At 41.8% G+C, this 12,260-nt stretch overlaps 1 protein-coding gene across 5 annotated transcripts in view; it reads left to right on the top strand.

Annotated features, from left to right (window-relative positions):
- The window catches only part of FARS2 (phenylalanyl-tRNA synthetase 2, mitochondrial), a 396,095-nt gene that overhangs the window by 101,720 nt on the left and 282,115 nt on the right, over positions 1 to 12,260 (top strand). For all 5 annotated transcript variants that reach the window (XM_049715580.1, XM_049715578.1, XM_049715577.1 and 2 more), the window contains one exon: positions 8,315 to 8,474. In XM_049715580.1, the coding sequence (XP_049571537.1) occupies positions 8,315 to 8,474 (160 nt within the window). The remainder of the gene's footprint in view (positions 1 to 8,314; positions 8,475 to 12,260) is intronic.

Below are 12,260 nucleotides of genomic sequence, written 5' to 3'. Positions count from 1 at the left end.
CCTGAAAACCTTGTAAATGAGCCCCTCCCTTCTCTCCAAGTCCCTTTTTGTGTTGTCAGCCGGGAGTTGCTGGTCTGAGCCATTCCTCCAGGTAGAACTTAATTCTCCGGCGCTCACGTTCCAGCACCTGGATGTCTCAAAATCCTTCAAAAAGAAATCCTGTTTGTCATGCAGACGGCTCTTGGATTTCGCGGCACCTTTAGGTTTTCACTTCCCAGCCCGGTTATTATCCCGCCAGAAGAACCCCTTACGCTCTCCTCAACTGCCAAAGGATTCTCTTTCCTTGTTACTCGGAGATTATTGTTTTTTATTTTTTTCCCGTCTAATTAAGCTGGTAATCTTTTGAATCGGATCCTTCTAAATAGAGTCATACAGCCAAATCCAACAGTTTTTAAACAGCAGCTTGCAGAAATGCTTCATTCCAAGACAAAGCACATGAGCAGGCCAGAATGTCCTTTGGGGGCTGTTGAGATTTTCATGGTCCTGCTTCTCCATCTCTTCCTCCTCCCCCGGTCCTCCTCCTTCTCCCCTCTTCCTTTTTATTAAAATGCCTGAATCCACTGCTGTCACCTCATTCAGCCTGTGTACTTCACACTTTTTTGTTTGGCTGAATCACCTGTGACACTTTTCCGTGAACATTATCTTGGGTGATCCCTTCACTACTCGTGTTTCCTGCACTTGCATTTGACATTGTGCAGGTAAGGATGCTGTTGTGGTCTGTCTCCTAGGGCTTTAGACGTTTGCTCTCTTACCTCGGGCGAAGATTGACTTAATGAACGTAGAATTAACTAGACTGGTGGTAAAGTAGGGGCTGATTGACTGACCAGCTGGTTAAAATTTCAGATGCTGTTGGAGTGACCTGATTGTATTTGTTCTAATGTTCTAATGCAGAAGTGCTTTGTCACTGGAAAGCATTGTATCTGTTTCTCTTTCACCTTCCTAGATGTTGCCTTGATGCTGCTACCAGCTTCCTGTTCCCGTACTTCCTTAGTTTGTTGAGGTTATTCAGAAAATGAGCCTGGTTCTTTCTCTGTGGCATTGAGCCGGTCCCCCAACCTGCTGCCTGAGCCCAAGCATCTCAGGCAGAAGAGCTGGGATTATTTCATCAGCATTAAGGTCAAGTTAAGATGCAACGAACGTGTGCTCTCGTGCATCCGCAGCCACATAGGGACTCCTTGAATTCAGGTTTTGTTTTGATTATTCTGTGCTCTGTCATCCTTCAGAGTTTTATAAAATGAACAACAGCATCACAGACCCATGTCTTTTCCTTCCAGAGGGTTTTTCTTCTGAACCACTTTTGGGTTTGAGCAGCATTTCTTCCCCTTTCTCACCTGCATTAGGATTATTTCTTTGTCTAGCTCTCAAAGCGGTTATTTTCCTCATTTCGCTTGCTGTTTTCCTTTGGTTCTCTTCCTTCCTTGGATAAGGAGGACAGGGCTGAGAAAACCTGCGTCAAGCACTGGTGTCCTGATAGGGACCCAAGGGTCACCAGCCTCCCTACACCCGATAGTGCCCTTGAGCTCCACGTGGCCTCCACCACGCAGACCCTTCCTGTTACTGGTGCAACACTGTCGTAGCTAACGTTTGTTCTAGTGCAGTCCCCCTCAAGTTACTGTTCACACTGACGCACTGGCACATATGAATGCGTTCGAAAGGCAGACCTAATTTTCATGCTTTGAGGGATTTCTTGGCCCTTGTGCAGTAATATATGGCTTGCCTGGGATAAACCGTCAGTGTTTTGTGGAGGGTGCTGCAGCAGCGTCAGTGTGCGGGGCCAGGCTTCCAGGCTTCTCCTCTCTCCTCATGTTTTCTGTCCAGTTCTTAATCGCATCCATCTGACCATGGATCCTTTTCACACCAAAGCTGAAGAGATGATCATGTATATGCTGTCGTGGAAATAACCACGGAGCCTGGAGGATGGGGTCACAAATCAGAGTTTGGTTTGAATTCAGGCTTCATCACTTGCTGTGCAGCAATGGTCAGTTACTTAACTTCTGTAAGCCTCAAGTTCCCTACCTGAGAAATGGGGAGAGAATAAGGATGGTGAGGATGAAGTGAAGCCCTAGAGTAAGTAAGGGAAGCTCTCAGGAAGGCAGCAATAGCAACTGTTAGCCAATAGTAGTCCAGGCAGCAGCTGCGGTGAAGTCAGTTACAGGGTTGTTGCATCTGCACGGAAACTCGGAGAGAGGCGGCGAGGGAGGGGGAGGGGTTGTTTAGCATTAATATGCAAGGTGGACGATATGGATTAAACGAGTGATCAATGGACAATTCTAAATGGCTGAATAGAAAAATGGCTGCTTTGGGAACCACAGGCCAGCCCTAAATAACTGCTTGAAGTTGTGCTGTCATCCAAGCCCCATTTATACTTGCCCGCTCATAGGATTTTGCATGGATGTGTTATTCTTCTGACCATTTGCCTTTTTATTTGCTTTTAAATGTGTGGTTAAAATCTGGGCCATTTTGAAAAATCCTTTTGGCTTTCTGAATTTTAAATTGAATTGGCTTTTGCAATCTATTTTTATTCTTAAGCCTGATTAGAATTCATTTCCCGCACCTGTTCTTTTCTCATTTGTGAACTACCTGCCCTGGCTTCTGCAAGCTGTTCCAGTGGGGGTGGAATTCGTCTTCTGGGTCGTTGAGGTTTCTGCAAGGACACGTAAGAAAATGTCAGAGAAATAGAAGAAATCCTAGTGGAGAAGCAAATGACACAGCCTAATGTGTGCAGTTAATGGAAATCTAATTTAATTTTATCACCAGCGGATGTCTCTCAAACAGAAAGCTAAGTGAGAGGCAGCCACTTTAAGGGCCCTGGAACCAAGGCTGAGATGAGTGATTTATTCCCAGCGTGGGGACTAATTGGCTAAGTGATCTTAGCTTCTCTGGGTCTTCGCCTCTCTGCAGTTCATTTCCTTATTTGGGGTTGGCTGGGCTGCTCTCTTCAAGTCCCTTCTAGCTCCAATGTTACATTTCCTCTAGAAATAAGAGCTGACTTGTGTACATGGTTTTATTCTCCTGTGCTGTTTTGTGCTGAGGGTGTTATGAATTACTGCTTTTCCTTCTTTCAGAGTTTTCCAAACTTTAGTCTTTAGTATACGTTATGGGTATTTTTTGGTTATACCTATGTATTGTAAATACTGTAGATATTCATTTTTAAAAAGTAGTCTTCAAATGACTGACTTCTTTTACTTAGCATTGTCCTAAGCTGTACTACCTGGGGGAAGATACTTTGAGATGATGTCATCTTTCTCATCATATTTTGCCCCAGTATCTTTATCATCCATTGCGAATTATTGTCTGAAATGATCACTACTCTGGTGTTTGCCAAATGGTTGTTTTCTTTATCCATCATTCCTTTTAAAATTATTTTTTAGAATTTTACTTTAACGAAGATCTTTAATTGAATAAATGTATATGGGAGAAGGTAATCGTTTATATTAGCATGGTTTCATGTGGATATTTCTTTATTTTGTGGGTTAGGGTCCATTACTAAAATTATTTGTTTTGTTGCTCAAATTGACCCAGATTTGGCCATTGGGAGCTCTTCAAGTAGTCTTCAGTGTCCTTTGACATGTTCTCATCACTTTTTGGCCCCAAATGATGTCCCAGGTTCATCTTATATTTTCTCTGGCCCAGCCCTGAAAGTCATTCATTTCTCTAAGGAGCCCTGCTTTTTTTTTTTTTTTAAATAAAAAATGGTATTTAGAAGCCCAGACCTGAGTACAGCTATTGCTATTGGGATGTTACCACTTCTAGATCCCCCTCAAAGGACAGGAGTGGGCAATATATGCACACCTACTTCTGTTTCTATATCTGTATATGTATTTAGAAACATGAATTCATATGGGTGCCTCCAAGTCACTACCACGTGGCTTATTCTAGCCCCTCCCCATTTTCTTTGACAGTGACTGTGAGAAACCTGGTTCCCTTTACCCACAATATATTTAGTTACTTGATCAGTTCTTGAATGAACATAAGGTAGTTTCAGAAAAGTGAACACATACCTCTGCAGAACAAAGTTTACTATCCAGTGTACAATACTTGCTGTGATTATTTTGTCTTTAACCTCAGAATATCCAGTTAAAATGCTGTTTTTCAAATTTGCTTTCTTAATTCTTTTCTTCACCACTCTCTTCCACGCGGCTATTTCATTGTTTAGAGTAGAATTGGCTCTATTGTTGCTGATCGCATTCCATTTTGAGTTTTCACCACATCTGGGTGGATTTTAATTATTTTTTAAAGTTTTTGAGTACATAAGATTTTAATGGGATTCCGCAAGTCAGAACTATACAAAAAGTCTACTTAGAAGAGTGTCACTCCTCTCTTTGCCCCCTTCCCACCACCTCCTCTTTTTACTCCATCCTATTCCCCAGTTCTTTTCATTCTGCAGTCTGCTACCACCCACTTTCTGGTAGGCAGTGAATCTCTTTCGTTTCTGATTCATCATTTCTATGAAGTTTGTTTATTTTTGTTTTATACGAATGAGCAGGTTCATGTGTATTTTATTATTTTCCCTTCTTTCTTACATGAAAAGTACCACAATAAGTTTCGAAAAAGTAGCATATAATATATGATCTTCGCACTTCACTTTTTTCACGTAGCTTAGAATCATTACATATCACTTCGGAGACGTCATCCTCATTTTTTATTAGGTCTCTTAAGTACTCCATTGTATGGGTAGACCATAGTTTATTTAACATCTCTCTTTCGTCTGGACATTTCTTTGTTTCCAGTACTTCGCAATTATAAACAATGCTACAGTGAAAACCTTATTACGTATATATTAATTCTGGAGGTGTATTCAGGGTGAATAGCCAGAAGTAGAAGAACTAGGTCAGGAGGTGAATTTCAAATGTAGTTTTGTTGGATATTGACAAATTTACCTCCAAAAGGGTTCTACCCATTTTCACTTCCGTCAACAGTGTATATGAGAGTACATCTTTTCCCAAGCCTCACCGAAAGAATGTTGTCGTGCTTTTTAATTTCTACCAGTACAACAGTTTAAAAATAATGTCAGTGTTGTTTTAATTTGCATTTCTCTGTTTGAATACATTTTCATAGGTTTAAGGGTCATTTTCATATATATATATATATATATTTTTTTTTTGGTGAATTGTCTGTTCATGTATTTCTCTCATTTTTCTATTGAATTTTTGGCCCTTAAACCAATGAGTTTATTCCATTTTCACTCTCTCTTTTTCCATTTTTTGGTTATATTATTTCTACTTTGTCATGATATATAAGAATTATATTTTAATCTTCCAACTTAATATCTGGCTTTGTTTTAGTCTCAGATCTTCAATTTCATGTATTAATGTGTTATCCATCAGTTTTCTTTTGGGGGGGGTTGAAATTTTCCCAGTTATCTGTTGCTTGAGTAAAGCCCATGCTTTGGTGGATCCTTCAGAAAGAGCTCATTCATGTGAAATTCCCTGTGCTCTTGTATGTTTAAAGCTTTTTCTATAGACTTGGTACTGAAAGGCCAGCGTTGCTGGGTATAAAATTCTTGGTCCATTTTTTTTTTTTTTTTTTTTGAGTTTGAAAATGTGAGGTCAACATACAAAAAAGTATGTTGTTTTTGAAGAGTCTGATGCTGGTCCAGTGGGTTTGCCTTTCTAAGTTGTTTGATCTTTTTGCTTGGAGGTCTTGAGTATTTTTTCTTTTCATCTTTGAAGTCTAATAGTTCTACTAGGATATGTCTTATATTCGGTTCTTCAGGTATCCATTTTACATGGTGCCCGTTATTTCTCCTCTGCTGTTTTGTTTTTCCTCTTTCACTGACTCCAGTTATATAAATATTATTTCTTCTTTGCCTGTCTTCCATTTCCACCATTTTCTCTCTGATTCTTCTTTCTTTATCTCATTGTCCTTTTCTTAGTTGTTTTTCTGCTTTTCTTCAATTCTTCTTGCTAAATCTTTGAGTCCATTATTCCTTGCATATCTTGTAACTTAAACTTAAGTTCTGAGATGATTTTTTTCCTTCTCTTTCTTTCCTCAGTTCACAGTTTTCTGTTTTTCATTCATTTTTGTTCTTAACATTTGCATTTCTGGCCCAAGCAATATTCCCAAATGCTTGTTTGAGCAGATTTAATTTAGTTTGCAAGTATCATCTTACACTTTTCTTCTGCTTCTTGATTTTCTTTTTTGGGGGAAGAAGATTAGATTTTCATCATTTGAGCTGTTTTGAGTGAATTTTTTAATTCTTTGTGATAATTTTCTATAGTTCTGTTGAATTTTTTTTGTTCTTTTTTGTGGGCTGTTGGTTGTTTAGATTTTATAGTTCTCTGGTGCCCTCTTCTGTTAGTGTAGCAAAGTGCAGAGTCTTTAATGGAATCTTTTTGTTTGTTTCAGTGGAAGATGGGGAATAGTTTTGTAAATCCTCTAATTTTTTAGGTTTGTTTTATTTTGTACAACCCTAAATTTTCTCTTTTGCTTCTTTTACTCCTCCCTACCCAATGGCCAAAAAATATCTTACTTTCTTTTGCCCCTTTCTCTTCCATTGCAACCATGCCTTTTGAAAACTGTAGCTTCAAATTGGGCATACATTTAAGTCCCTTTTCTGTAGTCCCTCATCAGATCTGCTAGGATACTCTTAGGATGTTCACACTTATTCCTTCTGGTGGTGATTTTAGATCAACCTAGTTCCTCACTGGTTCCTTTCTTCTCTCTTACCCTCAGTTTTTCTCAACTTGTCCTTAATTACCCCAAACGAAAAAAGCAGGCTGGGAGTATAATAGCACTCTTTCTCTATGGCAGTTAGCTTTGTTTCCTTCCTTCCTTTCTTCCTTCTTCTTTACATACAATTATTTGAAGTTGGGTCACTGTTCTGTTTCCTTCTGAGGGCACGGTGTTTAGTAGTTTGATGTTCTGTTGTTGTTGTTCCAAGTTATTTTTAGAGGAAATATTGAAAGACGTAGACTTTGGCAGCTGCATTGTCTTTAGCTCTCATAGGAATAATTTGAGACCTTGGGAAGTAGAATCTTTTGTGGAAAGATTTGTGTTTGATTCTGCTGAGCACTTAGAGGAACCAGCATTCTGGGGTTGGCTTAGTCCATTTCCACAGCCTGAAGTTCTCTCTGTTACCCAGGTAAGGTGACACCTGGCTGGAAGTCTTTATAAGAAGTAGTCACTTTTGTATTCATTCTTACCATGAGGATACATCCTTCAGAGCACTTATCTAGCATCCCAACTTGGTCAGACACTGTGGGCTTCCAATCTGGCCTCTCTTTTATTGATAAGCTGTCACAAGCAATGTTCAGCGTTCAGTTGAAATTGGGAAAGGCAGAGAGTCTCAGTATTTCTCTCTGGCTTTGTGTCGGGCTTTTTTCTGGCTTTGTGCTTCCTCACAGAGTTTTGTGTAGCAAATCCTCTCTATTTTGTTACTTCTTTGATGCTTTTAAGAATTTTTGTAGTTTTTAGTAGCTTTATCAGGAGATTTGGTTCTAATTATCTAGCCCGTTATTACTCTGAAACAGCAATTGTTTCATTCTTTGATTAAAATAATTTTTGATTTCATGGGACTTTGGGTGGAAAGAATGATAGATTGATTTGGTCAGTTCTCCACGTTGAGTCACTCTCCCAGCAGGTAAAGACCTGCTTTGTTGTTAAAGATGGAACACTTTATTTTAGTGCTTAAGCAGCTTCAGACTGATGACAGCTGTGATTAGTAATGGTGATTGTGATGACAGAGAGGACAGTGTATTAGCCATTGCAATGTGCCAGGTACTCCATGCCCTTCATGCATTCTTTTATTTAATTATCATGAAGTCTCTTAATTTATTATTCCCATCTTTCAAACCATTACCTGAAGCTTAGCTCCCATATCACTTTTTGGAGTTTACTGGATAGCAAATGGCAGAAAGACATTTCAGGCCTTGTCCTGACCTTTGGAATTAACAGGGTAGCAAAGTCCAGCACACTTCCAGTTTAGGAGGGCTTCATAGGACTTCGTTCCTAGACTGTGCTTTCTTACCTAGTCTCAGGTCACACTTTAAGGACAGTGAAAACCCGATTCACTGGTATTTGCACTAGCATGGAGAATAATGTGTCTTGTGAGGAAATGACTGCAAAGAAGTTAGTGCAAAAGGAAAATGGAGAGATGAGCAAAGATCAGAATGGTGTCTTTTAATTTCCTAAAGACTCTCCATTACATGTAGCCTAGTGCTTTGTTCAAAGTTGATACCAAATGAATGTTAACATCAGTATGTTCATTGACTCTTAAGACTTCCTGGGTTTTGTTTCCACATTATGTCTTTTGATACAGACTCTGGTCACGATGCTCTTTTTATTTATTTATATTATTCCTCTTGGTTCACAGTTATTTGCTGGCGTAAAGGATGGAGAAAACCTGCAGCTTTTCGAACAGAGTTCTCGCTCTGCCCATAAACAGGAGACACATACCCTGGAGGCCACGAAGCTTGTAGAGTTTGACCTTAAGCAAACACTTACCAGGCTTATGACACATCTTTTTGGAGATGGTAGGTACTAAATGCCTTTGTCTTTGGGGGCGTAAATATTCAACAGTTACCATCTTCCTGAAATCATTAAGCCTACTGTGTCTAGACTTCTTGCTCTCAGTTGTGGCTTAATGGTTTAGGTCCTTAGTGAGGTAGAACTTATGGATTTCCCGGTTCATTCCATTTGAGGAGCAGAGGAGGGTGTGAAAATGCAATTAGCCGGAGAGAGAAAAATGATCACAGCCTTGCATCAGAATGACAGCGGATCGAGATCTGTATCATCCACGGGGAGGGAGCGAACAGGCTGATTAATGTCGGAGTATTGCTATAGCTCAGCCGCTGCTGAAGGGGTGATTGCGTGTTTGTATCACCTGCTGGGATGCTTCTCAGGGGAGATGCAGGGCGGGGAGGGGAGGTGCCCCAGCCAGGCCCACGTTAGGAACTTGATGGATGAGGGGATGGTGTCACGGGAAGCGTGCTGTGTGCTCTCACAGCGCTCACAATGGGTAGGTGTTCACAGTGCCCTCGGACCTGGCTGTTCTCCCTCACTCCGAAGGGGAGTGCCGTGCTCTTACTTCAGGCATTTCGGAGGGTCATTTAAATGTTTTATCTGGGGTCGGGGTGCTAGATGCTGAAAAATGTCTCGGTAAACCTGTCTGCGTCCCAGCAATCTGGATGTCCTTTAGCGTAGTAATAGCCATAGTAGTGACGATGCCAGCGAGAGAGTAATTAATAGTGTCAAATGCTGCATTAAGCACTTTTACAAGGATTTTTTTGTTCTGACCTGCATCTGTGATGTAGGTGTTATTATAATCTCCATTTTTTTTATTAGAGGAGGGAACCCAGACCCAGAGCAACGAAGTACCACGCGACCACATTGCAGCTCGGGAGTATTTGAGGCCTGGTTTGAGCCCCCTGTCGTTTTGACTTCCGAGCCCATGTTAGACCTTAGCTCTTTTGAAAGGAGAGATACAGATCATTTCAATAATATTCCCAGACTGTGAGGCTTACGGAAGCCGTGATGTTAAAAAGAGGGGGCCTCCCCCGGGTGTTGCCTTCCGACTCTCCCGCCCTCTGACCCCCGTAGCTGGTCGGGCTATACTCTGTTATATTTCAGATACCAAGATCACTTAGAAACTTCACATTCAGTCCTTCTTTAATTAGCTAATGATAGGAACTGCCTCCGCAGGCCTCAGAACTATTCAGCAGCTCTTTTTATACTTGTTTTTATGGTCTGAGCTCTCTCCTCTTTCAAACTGTGAGTGTTGTATTCCTTTGTTCTTGAAAAGCAAAATTAAAAATGAGAGCGCTGTTTCCTTGCGGCAGTCTCTTGTTGTTACAGCTGCTTGGGTGTCAGGGCTTTTTCTCCCTCTCCAAAGCAGTTGATTATTTTCTGCGAACATTTCAATTGCACCAGCATCCTAAGGCTGTTATGAGAGAGGTTATCGGTTTAGAATTGGAAAGAAAGAAAATGCCCTTTAGACAGTTTATATGCTTGTGGAATACACTGACATTTTAAACACTTCTAAATGGTTTCCCCTCTGTCTTGTACCGTGTTTAGCAGATCACTTCTTTCAGAGCAGCTAAGGTGGGGTTTAGGAGTCCTCACACTGTGGTTTCACTTGCTGCCCTTCACGGTTTACGGCCGTCTCTGGCACGGTCCCTTGCTGAGCCCTGGAGTTTCCCTTTAGGAGGCGCCGGCCTCATAGCACAGTTTGGGTGAACGCGTCTGAAAGAGAAGTGGACTGTGTTCCTCTGCTGCCGGCTAGATATGTTGCTGTGGCAAGTCGTGTCTCTTCCATTTAAGAGCAAAACAGGCTAACGGTTGTCTGAGATGCACTCGCAGCTCCTGTCCCAGGACCCTGCTGGTGGAAGTGCAGGTGGCCTCAGCCGTCAGCTCCCTCCGGGGCCGCCGCAGCTGCAGGCAAGCCCCCTTGCCCAAGGACAGTGCCCTTCCCAGAGCTGCCCACAGCCAGAGACTGCTTGTGGGAGGAATATAAAGGCCCCACAGTTTGCCCCCAGCCCCCAGCCCCTGCCCACCTGGCTCCAGCTCCCTCATCCCCGCTCCCCCCCAACCCCGCCCCGTCCCTCTGGCGAGGTTAAGGCTTTGCTGGGCCTGATTGCAGTTGGTTGACTCCCCCCGCTGCAGCTGCCACCCTCTTCCTTCCATAGGTGCCGATTCTCCCCAAATAACTTGCTTGTCAACCCAACCTCCAAAGGGTCTGTATGTGGCCCTTGCGTTGCAGGGCTCTGTATTATGAATGCTATCCTGGTCGGGAGTGAGGTCAGTCGGCAGTGAGGATACTGTGTCTTCCGTACCTTTTCATATTTTTCTCTGTCCACGAATCTCTGTTAATATAAATGAAGTGAAAGTGATTGAGAATGATAACTCGGTTTATGTCTGTTAGTCCTACTTTGTTCCTAAGACTGAGTCAAATTTACAGAGTGTTGAAGCATGTCACTTTAATAATTTTGAAGTGTGCTCTTTTGGGCTGTCTGGTGCTGTCTGATTTGCAGAGGGTTGTCTTACATCTGGAGGTGAAGTAGCAGAGCAGCGGCTGCCTCAGGCCATGTAGAGCTGTCTCTGCTCCTTGGGGCTCGGGTGTCGTCCAGGCCGGCTGCACTTTCAGATGAAAACTGGCTGGCAAGGCCCACCTGTCGGAACCTTGGATCACATGCTCTGAAATGGGGCTACAGAGAGCCTTGCCTTGTGCTGAGTACAGGTACTCAGTGGAAAGAGGACATCATCACTTTAGGACTCGGGTGGAGAGAGACTTAAGACCCACCTTTCCTTAGGAGTCTGCTGAGTGGAGAAAATACTTACTAGCGTTAACCTTTCTGGCCTAAGGACTTGGTACAAGGAAACTGTTTGGGAGAAAGCGTGAGATAGCCACGATTGTATTAGCTGGAATGCTTTTAAGGAGCCTAAGAAAGTTGTGATTCTCTGGTGACTGGGTAGGGCTAAGAAACAGGTTCCATACCCTAGAGAAGTAAGAAGTTGAAATTGTGTGGGGTTTTATGTTAAATGAAATGAAATGATTGGGCCTCGAGGTACAGTGAAAAAAGTACTTAAATTTTTCAAGATACTTTAATCAAGACAACGAATGTGCCAGGACTGTGCCTGTTTCATACTCTTTCTGCCTGTAGGAGGTTGATACACAGGCAACCGGGAGACATTAAGGTCTATGGACGAGGGAGAGTTCCTTCTCTGCTTAGGTTCATAGAAAGCTCCAATTCTTGATACATATATATACTTCATCACATTTGAGAAATTTCAGTAAATTATTTCTTCAGATATTTTCTCTGTTACTCCCTCCCCTTGGGGACTCCAATTACATGTGTATTTGGCCACTTGAAACTTTTCCACAGTTCACCTGTGCTCTGTTCACTTTTCTCTCAGTATTTTTTTTTTTTCCTTCTGGGTTTCATTTTAGACAGTTTTCATTGCTGTATCTTTAAATTCATCAATCCTTCTTTTTTCCTGCAATGTCTAATCTGCTGTGAATTCCATCCAGTGTTCTTTTCACCCCGTTTTCTAGTTTCAGTTAGTGTCTTTTCGTGATCTTTATCTCTACCTAACATGTTCAGTCTTCCCTGCAGCTTTGGGAGTGTACTAAATATCTTTAGCATGCATATTTCAGTGCCTTTTTCAACTAGTTCTGTCATCTGTGTCATTTCTTGGTGAACTGCTATTTCTTTTCCTCTACTTTATGTTTTTTTCTTCTTCTTTGCATGCCTGATCACTTTCTATAGGATGCCCGATATTGTTAGCTTTACCTCGTAACGCGTTGTATATTTCTGTATTCC

This window comes from Orcinus orca, chromosome 10, assembly GCF_937001465.1.
Source record: "Orcinus orca chromosome 10, mOrcOrc1.1, whole genome shotgun sequence".
NCBI classification, from domain to species: domain Eukaryota; kingdom Metazoa; phylum Chordata; class Mammalia; order Artiodactyla; family Delphinidae; genus Orcinus; species Orcinus orca.
Note: the sequence above shows the minus strand (reverse complement) of the source record. Positions and strands in the feature narration are given on the sequence as shown.